This window comes from Triturus cristatus, chromosome 2_2, assembly GCF_964204655.1.
Source record: "Triturus cristatus chromosome 2_2, aTriCri1.1, whole genome shotgun sequence".
NCBI classification, from domain to species: Eukaryota; Metazoa; Chordata; class Amphibia; order Caudata; family Salamandridae; genus Triturus; species Triturus cristatus.
In genome coordinates, this window is record NC_140582.1 from 435,128,463 (window position 1) to 435,151,792 (window position 23,330).

Genomic DNA, 23,330 nt, shown 5'->3' on the forward strand with positions numbered 1-23,330 from the left:
TGTATTTTTAGTTACTACACCGTATTCCTTCACTTTTGGGCTCTATTTTCGCCGTGGTCTCTAATTCTTATTTCTATCATCCTATAAAAACCATGGTGGTGGTTACTTTTGTTACATACTTCTGTTCATCACAACCTCTTTTTTTCTTGCCTTATTTTCATGCCTCAAAGTCTTTCTACTTACTTGTGACAAGTCTATTTTAACCTGTAACTTTTGTGTTAATAGCTATTCTGACTCTGTCATTGAGCGGAATTTTTAGCAGAACTGATTTCTATCTATATATATATTTTCTCCTGTATATGCACCCTGTTTAGGTTTCAATCCTAATGTTTACATGGCTTCCTGATGAAGGCTCATTGCCGAAATGCGCGTAGGACACAGATACCCAACAGCCATGCGAGAATTGACTGTTTTATAATGTATTAGAACAATTGATTTGTGTACGATTTATATCTCTATAAATGTATTATAGAAACAAGGAATGGATGATATAAAAACAACTTATCTAATGTAAACAAATATGCATTAGACATATTAACACTGTATTAATTGTAAGATTGTAGATTTAAAGATAATATCCTTCTTTCCCCTATCTTTTTCTCTTTTTTGTATAAATAAAAAAAAATATTTTTGATACCTAACGTTTGGGTGATCATATACTGTTTTATTGAATTAGGTTTGCATATATAATTATTTTCCTAAATGTTTTGTTTACACTCATTAATTGCACCCTGATTTAGGAATTGTGTCAGGGGTACCCTTATTCTTACACACAGTTCCTATATATCCTATACAGGATCTGCGCGTGGATAACAAACTGTGAGTTTGGTGGCAGATGGTTCCGAGCACCCCCACCGGATATGTTAGCCTGTTTTGCCTAAGCTAGCTCACAGTGCCACTAGAGTCTCCTCTTATCGGGGAGAGAATAGTTTCTGGAAACCTCAGAACATGACAACCCTGATCCTTCAGGATCTTGGACACAATATACTACTTTTCACTCAGTCACTCGTGCTCACTTAGTTTGTCTCAGAGATACACAGAATAAACAGTCTGGGCGTTTCAATAAGGGTTTATTGAACAGTTGTTATTTTAGTATAGAATTGATTTGCTGTAACAACCATTAGACAGTAGCAGAGATATATGATTAGCAGTACTACGAAAGTAAAGGGATGGTACAGTTCTACCATTTTGCAATAATCATGAACATATACAAGTACATAAAATACATGATAAGAAACTGCGTACTTCTACGATGTCTCCCTAACTAGATGCACCTAAATTTACCTAGCATCGGTGTAGTTGTTATGCCAAGAATCCCTCTAACTTCTAATCAACCCCATTACCTCAGTAAGGAATGGCAGTGTGTGGATGTTAAGGTGCAGGGTCTCGAAGGGTGGGACAATAGGTGCTGCAGACCTTAGAGGCCTTCTCTTGTCACAGTGCCATTGGTACCCATGGTTCCTTTTACAAGGGGCTTACCTGTGCCCAGATATGTGCCAATTGTGGGTACAAAAGTACAGTTTTGGGAAAGAACACAGGCCATGGGAACCTGATTGGCAGAGACCCATGGCACATCTAGTCAAAGTGCATCAAGTGTCAGGCAAAACGTGGGGGGTGGGAGGGGGTACTGCAACAGAAACCCACTTTCCTACACCAACTCCTTCTTAACTCTCTCTCCCATCTCCAGAGGTCTTCCTATCCCACTGCAATTTGCTCCCTGGAAAGGTTTCCACAGTTTAGTATGATAAAAATGGAAACTCCACCGCATGTGATAAGCTCAGGATCCCCGATAACCCATGTCACCCTTGCATGATTTTGTCTCTCACTAGAGTGTTCAGTGCCTCTCTGGCAGTTCTGTTCAATATGTACCTTTCTGATGCAGACACCATGGCAGCTTGGAAACATGCTAAGGTTCTCCCCTTGTTCAAAAACACCTTCTCCTTACCCCTTCATTCTCTCCAACTAAAAGCTCATATTACTCCTTCCCTAGGTGGTTAAAGCCCTGAAAAAAACAATATTAATGCCCAGTTGACTCCCTACGTAGAGTTAAACAATCTTGAAGATTGCTCGCCACAGCCTCAAAACTGCATTGCTGGCAGACAGTGGTATCAAGCTCAGTTTGAATGAGGGCAGACCGTTGGTCCTAATTCTACTAGATCACTCCATAGCAATCCATTTTAAGGCCCTGCAATGGTTTCAGGCTTTTATTACAGATAGAACTCAATCCACCCATCTTCCCCCATTCATATCAGACTCGGTTTCTATTAAATTACAGAGTCCCCCAGGATCCTTCCTTAGCTCAACCCTCTTCAAAGTTTACATGAAACCAGTGGCTGCCATTAAAAGAACATGTGGCTTTGAAATCAAATCTTATGCTGATGTCACTCAGCTTATTATCTCCATCTTGTAGGACACTGAAGAGATGATATACAGGTTTCTGGCGCCATGAAGTAGATTGCGGTCCGAAGTTTAACGGAGATCAGACAGAAGCCATTGTTTACGATAAGGCAAACACCATTTGTGTGCCGGATTGGTGGCCCAGCGAGCAAGACTACTGTTTCTTTGCCCACTAATACAGCTAGAAACCTGTTGATTAGTGTAAGTAACCACAGCCTGTGATACCTGCCATTGGAACCTGTGCATGCTGCACAAAGTCTTTCAATGACTTATTTTGGACTGAAGCAAAATTATCCAAGCATTAATAACTGGTTGGTTGTATTATGCAGTGCTCTTTATGTGGGCATTGCCAAATCCCAACTGAAAAGACTTCAAATTGTTCAAAACGCAGCAGGCCATCTGGTGGTTAACTTGCACGAGTGCTACCCCTCGGCCTGACCCTCAAGTCTCCACACAGGTGACCCGTGAGTAAGCGATCTACATTTAAACTCCTGTACCACTTCCACAGAACTATTCATGCTGCAGGTCCTTATTATGTTCGTAACAGAATATCTTTTCATACACCAGTTAGAATCCTCAGATCTTCCACTTTGGCTCTGGTACACCCCCCCCCCCCCCCTTGTGTTGTGTTTGTCTTTCTCAGTCAGGTGGCAGTTCTTTTTCATATTTTGCAGCCCACCACTGGGACACGCTTTCTCTGGATATATGTTCTACAACTAGCTTCCTCAAAATCAGGAGACTGCTCAAATCTTGTTTTTTTTAAATCTTTTTTTTCGGAGTTTTATATAGCACGAACTTGACCCGAAGGTATCAGGTAACAGAGCACTTTACATGAGCACCAGCTGCGTTACACAAGGACACATTTGTTTTTGTTAGGCACGGGGAGATTAAGTGATTTGCCCAGAATCACAGGATGTTGAGTGCCATTGCGGAGACTCGAACCCGGTTCCCCAAATTTGAGATCAACCGCCCTAGCCGTTGGGCCACTAATCTTCCCTTTTCTTTTGGCTCTAGGCTGTGAGCAGTCTGTGTCTGCATTTCTTCTTAGGAGTACTTAGTGCCTAAATAACCATGAGCATCACCGGTTCTGGTAGCTTAGTGGACTAATGTGTTCATTGTAGGGTACTGTGTTTGACCTCATGGTCACAGGTTCAAATCCCAGCAGGTCCACTCAGCCTTTCATTCTTCTGAAGTTGATAAAATGAGTACCTTGAAGTTGGGTAACAATAAATATCTGTTATTCAGCACCAAGATAACCTTTGGATGAATGTGTGTTTTACAAATACCATTGTTATGTTAGGTTTATCACATCTGCCACTATTATACATTGTGACCGCTCCTAATCTGTGCCCTTTCATCTCCTCCCCATTGCTCTGTGACACTTTATTATTTTCATGTCAAGCCTTTGAAATTATTTAACTATCCGACCAGACTATTTCCCCAAAAATTCATTTATATTATACATAAGGCTCCCAGTTTTCAAATTTTTACAGATTTTTTTACAGATAAATACAGACAGAAAACAATCCGTTTCCTGTCTGCACTTATTTTTTAAAGCTGAAAAATACGGAAAATTGCGCTTCTTGTACTGTCTCGCCATGCTGTCTTTCGTGAGTTCCAGGCCAACAGATGAGCAGGCAACATGGGCAGTTAAAAAATATAATGAGATTTGCTTAAATAAACGCATATGTTAACGTATATATGACTTGGAATTATAATATGTACATGTGAGTGTTATGATCTGTAAACATTTTTTTTCGCTGCTTAATTTGCCAAAACTCAAAAGGCATCTGAGTACGAGTGCATATTCATCAGTTAAATAAACGTGGAAATGTACCATTTTCAAAATACCAAAATGTATGCATAAATACCAAAAAGATGGCAAAAAACGAATATGGATAAATACAGGCGGAAATGTTGAAAAATAAATTCCATAAAACCATGAGCCCTAATTATACATACATAGGGGGGCTTATGGGCAGTGGGGTTCTTCCACTGATCTGTTCAATGGTCATTCACATTTTGTATCTACCCACTACAACACACTGCATGGGGCAATAGGTCAGCCCACTTTGCCCACTGGTTAGCTTTACTTTGAGTGACTGCAGAAAACCTATGCTCATTGTTCATATCGATCTAAAAAAAGTTCCCTTCTCTTCAGTGACAAAGGTGGTTCAAAGTGCGTTCCATTTTTATTGTTTTATATTAACTTAAAATATGTGCTGTTTATTTTGCCTTTTGGTGCCCAGTTAGATAGTGATATATTTTCTGTTTGCTTTTCAAAGTTGCTGTAGTAAAGTTTTCAAGTGACACTGTAACATTGCAGTTGCTTGCAATCTGAGTGTAATTTGTTATATTAATTATGCTAGTCTTCTTCACAAATAATAAATTGCAATGCACAACTAGAAGGCTTATTATTTACATAAAACTAATAGAAACGCTGCTACATCAGTGAATGTTTTTCAATGTGTTTATTTTTATTGTAAGCAAATGGCAGTCAGTTTGTATGGCTGCCTATTTTCTTCCATTGTGTTTTGTGGAAAATGCTTCCATTAAAAAGATTATTATTTTTTTTTTTTTAAATAGCCACCTCACCGGTGAAGGCCAGATCTGTTGGCTTGGACAGTGCATGTTTTTAATTTTTTATCTAGCTTTGCTCTGCCTTCTGTTCTTGTCCCCTGCTCTGATCCCCTCACCTGCCCTTTTCTCCACTCATGGAACCTGCTCTGTTCCACTATTTGACTACCACCTGCCCCCTCTCCTGTGACTTCATTGCAGCTCGCATCTATTCTGTGCACAGCCTTTTCCTTCGCTAGTGGGCCACGCACCGCTCATCATCATGGATAGGAGCTTGATATCTCTGATGTGCCTGCCTCGCCCTCTTCTAATCCAGGGAAATGCAACCCCAAGCACACTCAAGAGTTATTTGGGAGAACATGTTGGAAAATTCTTCATTGACAACATCGGAGCATGGACAATCCCAAAACATCGCATCGAAACACCAGCATGCACAAGTGTGCTTTTGCGTATACCAGTGTTAGAATGCACTTGTATATTTGCAAATGTATTTTCTACATGCTGCTTAGCATTATTCTTTTTTTTGCACGTCTAGCACGCCAGGGCATGATTCCTTTTTGGCTAGATAGCAATTGCTACCCCTGTGCTGCTGCTTACAACCTTTCGGAATGCTTTGTTATCACTGTGATATAACGAGTCTAACTACTGATCTTTTAAAGGTGCATATTTCTTTAACTGTTGACATTTTAAGCAGATTGATGATTGTGGTGCTCATCATAGCCTGCCAATAAAAAAAAATGCCCTGGGCAATGGGGCCCCCAAGGCCTAAGCAGGCCAAAAGAAATCATAACAATGTTACTAGACCTGCAGGTCAAGTAACTTCAGAAATCTGCTCAACCTAACTGTAACGTACTTGACTCATGAACTGGTCTCAAATTGTGTGATCATTGCCAAATATTTCATTTTACAGAGTCACCTTTTTCTTCATTCTCACAGATGAGTGCACCTTCAAATATGTAAGTTCAGCATTTCTGCTGTACAAAACAAAACTTTTGTTTGATTAGATCTACTAAACATTTGCTCCACGTGTAATAAGAATATAGCCCGCATATAAGGTACACATGATCCTTGACTTGCCTCTCAGTTTGCTATTAGCATTGCCATCAGGGCAGGGGCAAGAGTGTCTCTCAGTTTCAGTTTAAACACTCATTTTTAGGTCTCGCCTGACCCAGCGCTTGAGCTGGTCTGGCAAGACTTTAAGTAAGGCCTTTAAAAAATGCTACCGCCGGCCACAGCTTGCAGTGCGCGGGCGCGCGCTTGAGCAGAGGTGCCATATGGCGTGATTACTGCTGCACGCGCATCACTCGCGTGCTTCCCCCGCGATCACTTTCGCTTTGGCCCCGCGGCTAATGCTTGTTGTTCTAGGGCACCGCACTGTTTTAGCAGGCGCCCTATTTTGTAAGTTTTTTTTTTTACTTTAATATGCAAGGGCGCCACGCTTCATGTTTTAGCACGGTGCCCTAATATGTGATTTAAAAAAAAAAAAACTTTACTGTGAATGTTGGCCGCAACTCATCTTTTAGCCCGGCGCCCTTATGTGTGTGTGTTTTTTTTATTTGTGTAGCCTGCCATTGCTATCTCCCTGCTGCCGCCAGTGCTGCCAGCCTGTCATCTAGCAGCTCCCTCAGCGATGGCAGTGGCTTCATCTTCGTGCACGAATCCAGACCCTTTTGCAGCCTGACACTGGACTCCCCCTGCCACATTCTGCCTGCCGATGGTACTGCCCTACATCAATATGGTCCACAGGGCCCCAGGGCGTTGCCAAACCGCGCCTGCCCAAGATCAGTGTTTTAGGGCACCGCATTTTATGTTTTAGCACAGTGCCCTAATTTTTTATTTTGTTTTTACTTTAATAGGCATGTTCTAGCCAGGTACCCTTTTTTGTGTGTTTTTTTTAAATTACCTTGGCCTGCTTAAGATCAGTGTATTAGGAAGCTTGCACAATGAACCGGCACCTCCTCATCACTTCCCGTCGGCCAACAGCAACCCCCATGCCCAGCCTGCACGGAGGACTACACTGCCATGGGACAGCCCTACTGACTGCCTGCCTTACTGCCCTCTCAGTTACCCTGTGGTGCAGCCACAGGACAATGACTACCTTTCCCACGTCTGACCCACAACCCATTGTTCCTGCCACGGAGGTCACCCACAGCCTGGTGCAGTTATGCAGTACAGGGACCCGAAGGCAAGTGGCATTGAAGAATAAAAACAGACGTTCTACAAGTAGGCTTTATTTAATTTATTTATTTGTTTGCACTTTTATATAGCGCAAACTTTACCCGAAGGTATAAGATCGCTTTTACGTCAACACCAATTGCATTACAGTCAGACACAATGGTTGCATTAAAGAGAGCAGGAATGCACAGGGGAGAAAGAGGAGGGTGCCGACGTTTATTAAGTATGTGGTAAACCACAGTGCGTGTTTGATGAATTGAGTAAAACTTCAAAGCCTAAAGGTGGGACCCCAGGGTGTGCTTGTACTTGTGTTCCCTGGTTGTACAGTGCACCACTTGAAGAGCACGGGTGTAGCGCAGATAAATCCCATTATGCAGGATTGACAGCGTCCTCAGAAATGTATTTATAAAGGACTGCGTAGATGGTTGTAAAAAAGCTACTATATATTAGCAAGCATTTCCAATTCAACAGGTTTCGCATTTGCAAGACTTTAAGCAATTGGCATTGTAAATGACAATGCCTCTCATTTATCAGTTTTGAAAAACAACACATAAATGAAAGGCATTGTCATTTACAATGCCAATTGCTCAAACTCTCGCAAATGCGAGACCTATTGCATTGCAAATGTTTGTTAATAAATCTATTACTAAGACATGATGTGGTAGCGCACTGTCATTTACAAACAGTACATTTCTAAGAAATTACCAAAAACCTTCCCGCTACAAGGCAGCTTCACTGATAAAATGATATAGTGTATTAACAATAATCTGTGAAAATTGGGTTTAAAAAAATATTTATCGTTTTGCACATCCAAAGTAAAGTGTTCTGATTTTTCATCCTATTAAAATATTTTTTTCATCACATAGAAGTACAAAATATGAGCTTTCACGACTACTGAAATATATTTTGATATGTTTTTACAGTGACTTATTAGCTATTTAAATGTGTGTTAAGAAAAACCTGATACCCTATAGCCTTTCATTTCACACTTTGTACAGCAGGTCAGACTGTTCACTTTACAAAATCCTGGAACTCTGCAGTCAGAAAAGGAAAAGTAATTGTAAACTGACTTCTGTCTCTGAAAACAGAGCAAATGTGACAAGATAAAAACGTAATTTAAAGGCATCTCTATTGCTCCTTCACTTTCTGACTGGACTGAACAGAACACCTGTTCTTTGTCAATTCGCCACAACAGGCGAGTAGGTCCTAAATATAGCTGGACCGGATAAAATCCGACTCGCCATAGAGAGTGGGTGAGTAGATTTTTCGATGCCATTTTTGTAATGGCCCTGGGGGGCAGGTCTCCAGTGCCTAACAAGGCTCGGGAGGAGGGGTTGGTGGTGGTTTACACTGCCCCCCTCTTTTTAATCAAAACAAAACAGCCCTCGTGGATAGGGTCCCCAGGGCCTGATAAGGCTCGGGGAGGGAGGCCATGCAGCCTCCCACCCCTTCATAATAAAAAGCCCTGGGAAATGGGGTCTCCAGGGCCTAAGAAGGCTCACGGAGGGGGGCCTCGTGACACTCTCCCCTTTAATTAAAAAAAAAAAATGCCCTGGGGGAAGGTGTCCCTCGGCCTAATAAGGTTCGGGGGGGCCAAACCCCCCTTCATAAAAACAAAGGCCCTGGGGAATGGGTTCCCTAGGGCCTAATAAGGCTTGGGGAGAAGGCGCCCCCCCTCCCTTTTAATTAAAAAAACAGCCATGGGGGTCCCTAGGGCCTAATAAGGCCTGGGGAAGGGGGGCGCATGCCCTTCCCTTCCCTTTCATAAAATAAAGGCCCTGGGGGATGCATTCCTCTGGGCCTAATAAGGTCCAGGCCAGATGGCAACCTGCCTTTAAAAATACAAAAAGGCCCTGGGGGTTGGGGTCCCCAGGGCTTAATAAGGCTCAAGGAGGAGGGCCACTTGCCCCTCTCCCATTTAAAAAAAACAGGGCCCTGGGTTCCACTGGACCTAATGGGGCAGCGCTAACTATAACCTGCGCCCCATGCACTTCTTATGACCTCATATAGCACAGTGCTCATGACATGCTCTGTGACATCATTTATGACATCACTGATGACATCATCCGTGTCTTTTGTTCACATTGCTCTATAAACGGGTATAGCATTACAGCTCTGAAAGTAAGTACAAAATAGATAAGAAGAATATGAGGCATCATTAATACCATCACAGAAACAACTCCCATAGGTGTAGAAAGCATGAGTTATGTACCACACTGACCCTATATCATACACTTCACGGGTAGCGTGGTTCACATTAACAATCAACCACAGACATATGAGAAACCCTCAATGCATATGGCGTTCATTCTGGACACAGCTGTTCAGAGAGAGTCAAGTTCCTGAAAAAACTGAACGTCTGTTTTAAAACGAATGCCATACTAAGGACAGCTTTTACCTGTATCACACCCCCGACATTCACTGAACCTACATTGAGAAATGAAGTTAGAGAAATGGGTACTATATACAGTATTCACTTTATTGAGAGAGTTTACCCTGTACCACACTGATGGCAGACAGCGCAACTCTTGTGAGAAATACACTGCAGAGTATTAAAAAGTATCCACTAAGAACAGTGTACACTGTACAACACTTGCCAAAAAAGACACTATTTGCATAAAATAAGCAAAGCCTGAAGGTGCTACAGATGATACTACCTGCAGCCTTCATACTGTAGTGGAAACTATAGATAGCCCACCTTCTGAAGCAAAACAAGCACATGTGCATAGCTTAATACCTGGTGCACATAGTCTTCAATGTTACATAGAAATTGTCATGCTGAGAGGATTCGGTCTAATAACACAAACCTGCTTACAGTACGGATGATAATGCGGGTATAATGTTTACCATGTTGCTAACTTTTTCTGCAGAGGCTAAAAACTATAGTGGAACGTAATGGACACAATTTGTCAACCGTCATCTGCACACGGGGTTACTCTTAAATGCAAACATTTATATTGTGTTTGATACCTCTACACACCTATGATGCATTATGAGCATGTGCACTTTGTAAACATTTACACCCATTAGCTGGACCCCGGCTGTACAGAAATAGATAGAAAAGTAATATAGTAGTAGTCCGATTGGCCGCACTCTGCTCGTCCTACCAGCGTGTTACCCCAAAGCATTGTGGTCCATGAAGTAGCGTCGGCGAGTACGCCTATGCCAAAGTTTAAAGTGAAAATGAGTGTCGCGTTAGCCATCCCTGGACACGTGTTTCGAGGTAGTTGCCTCTCGTCAGCAGGGAGTAGGTATGTGTGTGGGGTTGCTGCGTAGGCTGCCATAAAAAGTATTCTCAGGTAAAGTACCACTCAAGGCGCGCAGGTGCGTAGCCATGGGCTCGTCAGCCCCACCGGCTCAAGGGAGCCTGAATATAAACAAAAGTCCGATTGGCCGCACTCTGCTCGTCCTACCAGCATGTTACCCCAAAGCATTGTGGTCCATGAAGTAGCGTCGGCGAGTGTGCAACCAATTGGATTTATAGTAATATAGTAGTAACCCGCCACTATGTAAACTATAAAACAAACTCTCACAGTCATTGGATGATGTTATCAGTGATATCATCAGTGATGTCATAAATTATGTCATAGAACATGTCATGAGTGATGCAATAGGTGAGATCATGAGCAGTGCATGGCAGGGGTGCAAGTTATAGTTTGCTCTACCAACTATAACTGTGAATTTCTGTGTCTATTTTTTGTTCAAAATGTTAATTTTGTGACAAATTTACCTAACTATAATGTTACTTTAACCTTTGTTTTTTCCAGTGGATATATATATATATCCATGTGACCAAGACCACGGACGTGGTCGAAACGCGTCGTCCTCTTCTGCCTTTTGAAGAATAAAGCTGCTTTACTGATCGAGTGGGCTTGTGTGGATTCTTTTCCTGATCGGAATCGACAATTTTGGAAATATATATATATACATATATATATATATATATATATTTCTTTTTTTTTTTTCCCCAACGAACAGTCCGTAATTAGTGGGCTGTACCTTGCACATATCTCTCACCAAAGAATTCACCACACTCCAGGAGAGTCGGTTAGCTCAAACTCGATTTAATTTAACGGCGCAATTTTCACCACAACCACCACCAACGCATTTCAACCAAAAAGGTCTTGCTCACGGTATCATGAGTCCATCATCACTTTTTGTTTTTAAACTGTTCGACCATGTTATCCCATTATGAGGCATTATGGGACTTGCAGTTTCCTTTTGCAGTCACAAGGAAATGTCCTTTTAATGTCATTTATGATTGTTCTGATTCTTTATTATACTAATGCATCCAATTTACGTATCATCAAAGTGTTGGGTTTTTCATAATTGGGGTTTGGGGCATGATTGATCTTTCATGTCATCAGTTAATTTTCCATGTGAACCCTTTCCTTTTGTGGCTCAGTGCCTGTTATTGCCTGCGGCAATGTCTTTGATTGCGATTCTGCCGATTTATTATTGTTAGTTGTGTGTGGGGATATAGTCTTTCTTATTCTTGACTCCGTGTCAGATCTATAGTTTCCCCGCTCTCTTTTCTATTAGGACCCAATGATACTTGGCTGAGTGCCAAGAGACTTCCTTAAAAATGTAAGAGACATGCTAAACTATACACAAACAAGGCAAGTATTAATGTATATAAACCATGACAGTAAGTACAGTAAGCAGGATAGTAAGCCAAGATCATTATCAAGTTGCAACAGAAAGATCAGACTAAGAGGTGTGCTTACCAATCATAATTTGACCACTTTTTATTGCCGTGCTGCCGGGAACTAGACCGTGCACTACAAGTTTCTCTTCACCGTTCCAGCTGGACGGTCCGTCGTCGCTACTGTTCTTTTCCACTCTTCTGCTATTCAGTGAAGTCTGATGGACAATTCCAACCAGTGCCTGCAGAAGGCATAGCTGCTCTCCTGCACTGTCCGGCAGCCGGTCTGGATTGACATAAACGCAAACATCCTTATACCGCTGAACCACGACCCCGCTTTTCAGACTGGATTGGTGTTTCAGGATGGAAGTAGGTCCAGATATCTGTTCTGTTCTTCTGCCTGAAACCTTCTTCTTAATACTATGCTTTTGCGTTAGGACTTTCTTTTTCAAAATCTTGTTAATTATTTTCAGCCGTGGTTCTACCTTTTCACCGTCTTTCTGTTGCCCTTCTTCAAGGACTTCTGCCTCATTTTCACAAAACCGAACATGGTTGATAGGCGGCAGAGAAGAAGAGTTGACAGACAGAAGAGTTTCTTCCTCGCCTTCACTCAGTTCCAAATAAAACAGTTCTCCGTTTTTCTGCACGCTGTCTATCCACTCGGGTTCCAAATCACTGCAACAAAAAAAAGGAATGCAATCTTAGTTAAATCATGTGAAGGTTCTGCCCCCAACACTACACTAGGTCCTTCTGATCTGCATGAAGAAAATCCTAGCTCTAGCTGACCAAAAGAGTCATTTTCCATAGTCTTTCCATCTTTACCATGGGAATGGCAAGTAGAGGCTTTCTTCTTCACAGAAAGGGATGGCTTGCTAGTAGTGTTCAATCACTGCAGCAGCAGAAGCATTCACAGAAGCAATGCTCACTGACCCATACACCCACAGGCGTCACAGGGAGTTATTTGAATTGTACATGAAGAATGGAGTTACTCAATCACTTTCAGGCATCTCTTTCACCACTACTGGCAGCGCTCCTTGTGTATGTATGTTTGCAACCGCGCACACTGTTCGAAAGTGCTCTTTAAAATTCATGAAGCTAGCCTGCTGGACCAATGTTTTTGCCCATTCTTTCGAACAGAAAGCAAACAATGCTCTGCTTTTTTAACATGATACAGTAGGAGGGAAATGTCACCAACAGTATCCCTTCAACAAGGAAGAGAAAAACGTGAATGCTCCCGATTACGTGCCTGTCTATGTCGACCAATATTTGGGACCATTTTCATCGAATTGGGCATCATTTCTGGTAGTTGTAGAGATTAAGAACTTCTATAATGTCAACACGGATCTTAGGTGTACAATAGAATAAGTATTATCAGATTACTTAATCAAACAGAAATATCGACAAATGAGCTTTGGTCAATGCAAAGTGCTCTTCATTCGTGTCCAACACCCTCCTCCGTTAAACAGACTACCTGGCTTTGTTTTTATTTTAGTGTATAAAAAATTCTCTTAAAAAATGCTTTTGTGGCTGGCATCAGGCTAATCCGATCTAAAATGCTATGGTGTCAAGTGACATTGTATTTGAAGTTAGCACGTAGCAGAAGATAATCTCTCCAAATCCTTTCTTTTGAGGACTGGTTTTAAAAGGGCACTACTATTCAACTGCAACAGTCCCATACACTTTTCCTAGCATTCTACACTAGAGTGAGGAATTGGAGATTAAGGGATACCAACCAACGAGTTAGGTGTACATGTACTTCTTGTATTTAAAGAGCAACATATGTTTGAAGAAAATGTATCCAAAATTAATCAGCCAAGCCACTCTCTTTACCATTCGTCAAAAAATTAGGATATGCACAGGTTGTGTAGTTTCAAGTGGATTCATATTCAACTGTTTGAGGATTGCTATACTACTATTTGCATAGGGATTCCCCTGCTTCTTGTTGTGAATGCATAGATGCATGGCCTAATTTGTTGTTTTATGGCTGACAACCATTTTTCAGTGGGTCTGGTTGGCGATCCACCGATTTCATTGGGAAATTGAATCTTTAGTCAGCACTCCTTTGTATTTATGGTTCACAGAATTATTTTCAAGCAAGACAATCGTTGACACTGCTGAACATTATTCTTCTAGTCTGTTCTATTTAATTTGGTGTAATTGCGGTTTGATAACGATTTCTTCCATATCGGAATTTTTGAAAACCTTACTAGTGTAAAAAGACAAAATAATAGACTCTGACCCAGGTCAGTTAGCATCAACACCAATCAAGGTTAAAGCACAACTCAAAAGTGACAAACCACTTTAAAAAACTCCATTCTCCCTCAAATGTTTACACCTACATCTGCATACATTCATCAGCAGAAAAAAGTAAATTGGAGAAGATACAAAACAGTGCTAATGCCCGAGTATAGTCGAGGCTGGATCATAGTAGAAATTAACAAGCATTGGAAAAGCCAACAGGTCTCGCCTACTCGAGATCTAATGACTTTGTCAGTTTTTTTTCTAACCACGTTGTACAGCAGCATGGCTGCTGTGCAGCATGGTTTAAAGTAAAAAGATAAAAAGTGCTTTAACGCAGCCAGGGTTGAGTGTCATAGTGCTTTTTGCAAAATTCACGTTCAACTACGCTGCTGTACAACATGGCAAAAAAAAAATATTGACAAAGCCAATAGATCTTGCATAGGCAAGACCAATTGGCTTTGCCAATGCTTGTTTTGAGTGTGAGAGATTCTGGTGCGTGGAAACGACTCACAAAATAATAAAATGAACACCAGAGTTAAAGTCCACTGATTCAGTATGCGTCCATGTCTTCCCGTGCAGACTCCAGATCAGTTGACCTGTGTGGAGAAGGACTGGGGAAACAGTGGTGAAAGCTAGGAGAGACTGCTGAAAGTATGCAGAGTAAGCATATTATCACACTTGAACCTGCCAGAAACCCCACCTGTACCATTGCACTGTGCAGTATACCCTGCGTTCACTGACAGCCATGAGAAGAATACCTTCTGCTAAAAACTGTTGGTCTTGAGCAGCAGTTCCACTGCTTACGCTGCCAACATTGAGCAGTGTGCAAAATATTGGCACTGCAAGCATTGCTGATATATCCACTGCTAGCACTGCTGACAATGAGCAGTGTACAAAATATTAACACTGCATTTCTTTGGGGGATATCTACTGCTAGCACTACCAACAATGAGCAGTGTACAAAATATTAACACTGAAAGCTTTGCTAGTAGAACTACTTCTAGCACTACCAACAATGAGCAGTGTTGATATATTAACACTGCAAGCCTTGGGTATAGCTACTATTAGCACTGTCGACAAAGAGCAGTGTGCAAAATATTACCACTGCAAACCCTCCGAGTATATCCACTGTTAGCACTGCCAACAATGAGCAGTGTACCCAATGCAGGTTTTGAGCAGTATATCAACTGCTAACAATGAGCAGTATGCCCAATGTAAACACTTCAAGTCCTGAGCAGTGCTCCAACTGCTTATACTGTTTCCCACTGTTGTCACTGTCACAAAGAGTACTATAGCCACTGCATATACAGGAATGTCTTGAAAACACCTGCCGACTCTGCACCTTAACGACATATGCAGATAGCCTCCCTTCCATCGCTTGAAAGCCTCCATCCAACCCTCCTCTCATGCCCCAAATGGCCTTCTTTCTTTGATGTTTGATCGCGATCGCGATCACTTTCGCGGCCGCACGGCCCCTTGTTTATTTTTGTGACATGCATGAGTTGATTTAACCCACTACCTCACGCCCACAGACACTGTTTTTAATAAACCCCCCAGCTCTCCTCACAGACAATGGCCTATTCATCTCTGATGGACATCCGAAGATGGGCCTTGAATAGCTGAACATTATCTCTTTAGGGATAAAACTGAACCTTACATGTGCATACTATGAGCTAATGCAAGTGCAGTATTAGTGATGCCTCTGAAGGGATGCTTGCATGTGGTTGCTGAAGGAATTAATTCCTGTGTGTGGCTCTTTTTTGTGGGTTTCTCTTGCATGAAGAAGTCTTTCCATAATCATGACCTCCAACCTCTATGGGGATTGGTAGGCATGTACATACTGGCACCCATAGGCTGCTTCCCCTTCTTGTAATGTACGCTGAAGCCACTTCTTCCTCTCCACAGTTTCCATAGCGTTTTCAGCCCATTTACAGCCCTTTAATGTCTCGCGTTTCCATTCTGCTTTTGACTTTGCTATTCCTCTGAGTTTTCCTGACCGTGCGTGGCTTGATGGCAGTTTTCTTAGTTTTGTGGCTTATTGATGAATTTATTGTTATCGGTTGGCCTATGCTCTGGTAATATTAATGCCTGTTTTATCTTATTTTCTCTGCCCATTTGTATTTGCTAAGTTCTCCGTTGTACTCTGATTGGTTAAAATGAATTGCTGTAACGCCCCAGAGTCATGTTGACGCTATTTAAAATCTGATAAATAAAATTGATGTAGGAAACTTGTGGTCCCAAGAAAGGACAAAAGTCCTTAATGCCATCTGTAGCACTGCCATGTCACCCTTATGAGGAAACCCTCTGTCACTTCATGGGCTGAAGCCAGAAGGACCGGACACACCGTTCTCAAAAATGCTCCCATTTTGGAGTCCATTCACTAAGCTCCAGCATAGAACCTCTGTTTTGTAATGGAAAGTATGAACTTGTTAAAGTGGGTGTAATAACTCATGGTTGAGAGACAAGTGAGCTGTAAAAAGGCCTCCCTCCCTAGTTCATCTTACTTATAATTAATATGTATAATACAAATAGAATTAATTGATACGGTGTAAGAAAAAAAAAACATTTAACCAATTCATGGGAAAAAACAACGAATGCCAGATTCTAATCAACCCATTCACTGCATCGATATTCATCCAGATTTCTTTTCAACATGTTGTACTGTGATCACCATTTGGCGAGGCATTCTTTATCCTTCCTGGTCTTGTCCAACAGCTGACAGTTTTGCCATGGTTTGACGCTATATCCCTGCCAAAGAGCGGTGAATGGAAATCTCGTATGCCTGAACTACAGCCGCGTCTTACTATGTATGAAGCTTTCTTATGATTCCAAGGAGTGTGCACCCTCAGGTTATCACCAGTTCCAGTAGGCATGTGTTGATCCTTGCTCTGCATAGTCCATTGTCCCTAAGACACTATTTCTTCGAATCCTAGTTGTCATTGATACTTTTAGTTATAGTCATTTGCCTTAGGCCTTGCGTGGGTTTTCTTTAGATATTAGTTCTTAGTATCTTAGTTTTTAATTACAATCCGTTGCTTAATTACAGTCATTGGCTCGAGGTTATGCATGCGGGTTGTTGTGGACATTAGTTCCTAGAATGTTAGTTGTCCATTATATTTTTAATTATAGTCAGTTGCTTGCACCGCTGTAGGTGGTTTGTTTTGTTATCGAAGATGAACTGTCTTGTAGCCGAAGTAAATTCTCAAAAGTCATCTTTAACCGAAAATGTACCTACAAGTTTCCCCTCTAGTGTACCTTTTAATATTTTTTTTTTTACAATTCATAAGGTTGCCTCTCAAAAACGTTAAAGGGTTGATTATGTAAGTAAAACATTGAAAAACAAGACAGTTAATATGTATTTCCAAAACACATTTTTCATGTAACCTACTGTACTAGTAAATACTGAATGTTAATTAAAGCAACAGTGAAGAAAAAAGTGCACTCTAAGCGAAAACACCTGGGTCCAATTCGCAAAGACATTTATTATAAACTGAAGTAGTACCATGCTAGTATTACCTCACATACTACAGGAGTAGTAATTCGGGTATTGTGAACCGGGCCAAACTATTCAGGGAATATTGGTAGAAACACACACGACTGGGCCCCCTTTGCACTTGTACTAAGAGTCATTTGGACATTCCAGGGCACATTCACAAAGGCCTTCAAGAGTACTGACAATAGTACTCCTCTAGTACTTCTTCAGGTATTCATAAATATCTTTGTGAACTGGTCCCATTTTGTTTGAGTGTTTTTCATTCTGAGCAGTATTATCTTTGTACAGTCAGGACGTGTTTCACCTACAAACTGTTTGTAGTGACTTCAGTCCAAGAGCCCTAACTATCACTATGAGGAACAATTCAACTGTTTGGGGTTTTCCCTTTTCAGATTGGGCATTAGTGGTGTACCATTTATTATTTTGTAAGGGTGTTGAGTTCTGCTGATGTTAACTCTTTTGCTACTGTGTCTGCGAAAACATGCTGCTGGGGTCTCTGTGACATTGCTGTCTCATGTTTAGAAGCATGTAAAGTGTTGTCTGAATAGATTTAAGAAATGACCTTTCATCAATGTGATTCTGCCAGCTTCGACTTTATCCCATCATTTTCCCACAGAATTTGTAGTTGTTGATTCTACGTTTTGCGTTTCAGTCAAAGTGGCAATGTCCTGGCCCTTTGGACTATGCAGGAGGGTTGCCAATTAAAGGTACTATAATTGTGAAATAAACTCTGCCCTTATTTCAGATTCGTGGCACACATGGAAAATAAACAGATTAGCAAAATACTCTGTTTACTGCTTCAACGCACCACATACAATAAAATATGAAGTTAGTTGATCAAACATAAAAGCATAGGATTTATATGTGGAGGATATCTGTATTCCTCTAAATATGAAGGTATGTGAAAAGAGCCAGCGTTAAAGGCGCATGGCTGCTATTCATTTTTTCTGAAAATCTGCTACGGCTTTTTCTTTTACATATGATGAACTGTTCAGTTTCATTTATTAAATGTATGTTGTGTGTGTGCCGTGTGCCGTGCGTGTATGCTTTTCTTAAACACGCTTATGCATGGATCATTCTATATATTGTACGTGCATTATAATGTTATTGTTTGTATTGTACAGTTAGTCTTGACTCTGCGGTGCTCTAGATTCTCCAGGAGTTAGGACCGCAGATGCAAGGAACCGGAGCTGGCGAGGCTGCGTCCTACCTTCACTCCGTATGCTGGTGTGTCGATCTTAATAAATGCTATATCAAATCAATTGTTGCGGATTTGATCATTACAACAACCCCGCTCCATAACCATTTTTAAGGTCACACCGTAGAGACAGGCATGGTGTGCTGTGGAAAAGGCTGATGGTAGTTTGTAGTTGGATCAGCCTCCACCTCGGACACGCAATATCCATCTGAACCCCAGGGATGTTGAGCTGCTCTCAGCTTCACCCGAGTCCCAGCTAACCATGTGAATTTGGATCCCCTATCTGATTGAGCACATATTCTGCCAGAGAGTCACCACCTGGTCTCTTTATACAAAGGATTCTCAGGAAACACTTTATTCTCAGTGGCCTGCTACTTTCCTTTTGGGAGTCAGTGGTCTTGACTTCTGTCGTTGTCTACTGTGACAGCACAGCAGTGGAAGTCCTAGCTTGTTTACCATCTTCGTGATTTCTCAGCACTTGAGAACAGAGTTCTTCGTTGAATGCCATTGAGGAACATCATGGCTCTCCTGTGGCGTGAGGCTACACACTGAAGACAAAATAATGCGCCCACTCATCACTCAGACATTCTGAAACTGAGAAGATGAATGAAGGTGAGTAAGAGCAAAGCGTGTCTGTTTACAAGTAACTACCTTAATCCATACTGGCTACAGTATGACCACGTATAACTCTGTTAATGTAAATACAGGTGACACATAGCATACCTGTGCAGGTGAATTATCCACTAAGAATGTGGAGCAATGTGGAGCACTATTTTCACAGCATAGGGTCCACTGTAATGTAACTTTGTGGTGTGCACCCTTTCTAGATTGTCACGAAGAAGTGAAAGAAACGCTTCATATTCTAGGGCTGTATCCACAATCATGAGAGGCCAATGCTCAAGGAATCTAGCGCTGCCTGGATTGAAATGTCTGGCAGACCATACAAACTGTGGAATGTGTTTTTTAGGCATTGCTCTGTGTTTACAGTATTCAGAAGATTAGAGTAATTCTGCATTGAAGAGAGTAATGATAAGCACTAAAACACTTTACCACTAATTAACTATATGTGTTCACCCCAGTCAGTGACCCAACAGCCCAGTCTGACAACGGCCCAGTCACCGGCTCATTAACTCACGCCGTGCTTAATTTGAGCCGGTGGTTGCAGGTGGAGCCCAAAAGTACTCATTATTAGGTCGAGCGTTCGAGACCTCTTGTATATACTTTAGTATATACTTATATATGTATGTACTTTGTGGGCTCTGGGGATGAGCCCTAGGACTTGTCTGCTTCCGCTTAGGGACTTTTTTTTCTGTTCAACTGCCTCTATTTAACTGTCTTGATAGAAAACGACCAGTAGAGATCAGTAAAATACCAGAATTGCTTTCTGCTGAGGGAATTTTAATTTTTCTGTTAACTGCCTCTATTTAACTTTCAAGATAGAAAATTACCAGCAGAGGTCAGTAAAATACCAGAATCACTTAAGCATTCCCTAGATTCCAGTCCATAGAGATGGTCTTCCACGAGCACCTGTAGACAATAATATTTTTTTTCAAATCTTGTATTTTGGGTGATATGACCACTGAAGGCCCTGATTTTATACTAAAAACAGAGCTTTGGACTATACCATTTCCCACTGAAAGGCAATATTTATCTCCATATGTTCTCATACCTGGCGTGTCACGCAGTGTGGTGCTTACTTTCCCTCCATTTTTAAGAACAATAGATGTTTCAGCACCCAGGCTAATGTGCTGCATTGCTAAATACATATAAGCTCCCACAGGCGAGACCGATTGTATTGCAAATGCTTATTATGTTTGCTGTAGCAAAGCAATTATCTGAGTAGCAACAGGACCCAACTGTGGTTGATAAGGAGCTGGCACAGTCCCCACGGTTCAGGATTGTGCAGAGAGCTTCCAGTGAGAGAAGTCTCCAGGCGAACAGCTAGAAAAAAAGAGGAAGAAAATTATGCCTGTGTCCGGAGGTGCGACACATCGAACTTAAGGATGGAAGCATTAATGATTTTTATTGGAGCTAGTACATTTTCTCTTAAATGAATAATTACTCCTTGTTGACTGGTGGATCCCGCCCATTGACTGAGAGGACAAAGTTCCCGCCCACTGCCAGACAGGGCAGTGGGGCTTGAATAGAGGAGAAAGAAAAAGTAACAAAATCATGTCGGAGTAGCAATTCACTAGAAATAGTTAGTGAAATATGGTGAAGGTGGTGGGGTGGGAGAGGAGGGCAGCAAAATATAAACTAAGATCCGCAGTGACACCAGTGAGTATACACCATAAATCAGAGCAAATGAGGGGGTGGATGGGGAGCAGAGAGCACGATTACATCACCCACAATGAAATGCAAATCACATCACCCTGGATTGTTTTGGGATCTTCAGCAACTCGCACAAGCATTTCAGGAACTTTTTCAGTGTGAATAAAATGCATTTAAAACACAAAACATACCAATACACCACGCTGGTCAGGGCTTCTTTCAGGAAATGAAAGGAATATTGTTTCCTTAAATGATGGTTAAAGAAACAGAAATGATTTAAGAAACACAGCGATATTCAAACCAAACTCAAGAGGTATCTGGAATTTGTGTATGTCTGCATTCCAGAGAAAGCCCTGAGCAGGTAATGAGCTTGTATTGTTCGTGATATAGGCTGGTGGCCGCTGTGTCTTCTCAAGTTCTCGCTGGGATGCTTCATTCCTCAGTCTGGAACATGAACTCTTGGGCCTCTTGGCACCATCTTGAGTTCATGTCTAGAGAGCTTAACTTTCAAAAGATTTACAGTATTTGTACTCGGTATGAGATGAGAGAAGATTAAGATTTACAGGCCAGTTTACAAAAACGGAGCAAGAATGCTCTGCAAATGAAAAGGGAAGCTTCGTCAAACACAAGAAGAAAACCAAGAACAAAATAGTACCCCAAAACAAACAGATAAGCACCAATGTGGAAAGATACCAGTAGTTAGGTGCTGCTCCAAAGGAGGAAACAAATGACAAAAGGAGGGACAAAGAGGAAAGATTACCCACTAGCAAGCAAACCTTTTTAAAGGACAATCGAAGTAATTAATAAAAAGGCAATAGGAGGGCTATAAGCCCACAAAGTGCATAAAATAGGTTTCGAACAGACAGAGAAAGTGCTGCCTAGGCTCGACCTAAAAAAGGAAACCTTCATCATTGTCTGCCCAACCTAGCAAAATGAAATTTGATCTTTGGTTCAGCACATCAGAGGCAAAGAGATTGATAAGCCATCACTTTTAAGAGTTGCCCTTTTATGCTCCATTCTGACTTTGCTGATAATTGGAAATGGATATACTGGGCCTGGAGATACCGATATCTCTTCTCCTATTAAAGACCATTCCCAGGTTTCAGACCTGTTATGGGGAATGAAATGCAGAACCTGGAAATAAGTACAACACAACATGAGGTTCCCAATTGAGTGCACATTTCCCTCCTATTTTGAGCAGGAAAACAAGTATGTGAAACGCATTCATTTTATTAAAAGGAGCGGTAATGAGTACAGTAGTAACCCCACAGGGACCATGTTTTGCTTTACATGGAATTAGGCCCTACATTTTTTAGGTTACCAAAGAATTTTGCTAAACGCAGGAACGCTATTTTTTTCCATTTAATAATTTGGCAAACCTTCACTACTTTTTGCCTTGTTAGTATCAATACTAGGATGACATATAGGCCCTCGGCCTGTTAATATTTTAAAACAAAAAAGGCAGTAATTCTTCTAAAACTCATTAATTTCCATCACCACCAGAAATAAACTTCCATTCGTAGACTTTCATGCATAGTTGCATTTTTGCTGCTTAATATTCTGTTTGGAGAACTAACAGATTATTCTACTAGATGTGCCACCTCGTAATAAAAACTCATTATTTTGAGTAAGCCTGGTCTCTGACATTAAATTCATACTGCTTTAAATTTTTAGGACCAGATTATGCGGAGGGATAAAGGGATACAAATGAAAAATCATTTACTACATTACTAAAATGTGTGTCCATCCAAGCAGAAAATCACCTACATCTAATATTGCTTTTGTGCCCCAGACACAATACCTTCACTTTTAGCTTAGTTATGCTCACATACCATTTTTTCAAAGAGGCATGTCATTTAATAAACAACATTATCTGAATTGCAGCTAGTATGGCTCCATTATGAAGTCAACATGTTAGACAAAGTAAACCCCAGACACCTTAAATTCAATACACTGCTGAAGCTACATAAGAACAAATAGCCCTTTCCTTCCCTTCCTCACCCAGGTACAACAAGCCTTTTCGTTTCCAGCCTGCTTCTTGCACACAGCACTAGTACACATGCCTACATGTGACCAACGCATTATGCAACAGGTATCAAATTTGAATGTAGAACATGGTGTCATCAATAAAATGGACCCTTATAAGAAGGTGTCTAGTAACCGAGTGGTGCAAATAGGAGTCATATTTTGCACTGGATGGACTGGTAGAGCGAATAAACACATGCGTGGACTAAATTAACGTGCCGATTGACAACAGTTGGTGCTACCTTGGGCTGCCAGGGCTTGTATTTCATGTCGCGCAATGTGACAGACTTTAGGTTTTATGTTTTTAG

The 23,330-nt window shown here is 41.3% G+C and overlaps 1 protein-coding gene across 1 annotated transcript in view; it reads right to left on the minus strand.

Moving 5' to 3' along the window:
* Positions 1–23,330, minus strand: part of INTU (inturned planar cell polarity protein) — a 319,704-nt gene that overhangs the window by 221,276 nt on the left and 75,098 nt on the right. The window contains exon 2 of the mRNA XM_085641533.1: positions 11,877–12,469. Within this exon, the coding sequence (XP_085497659.1) occupies positions 11,877–12,469 (593 nt within the window). The remainder of the gene's footprint in view (positions 1–11,876; positions 12,470–23,330) is intronic.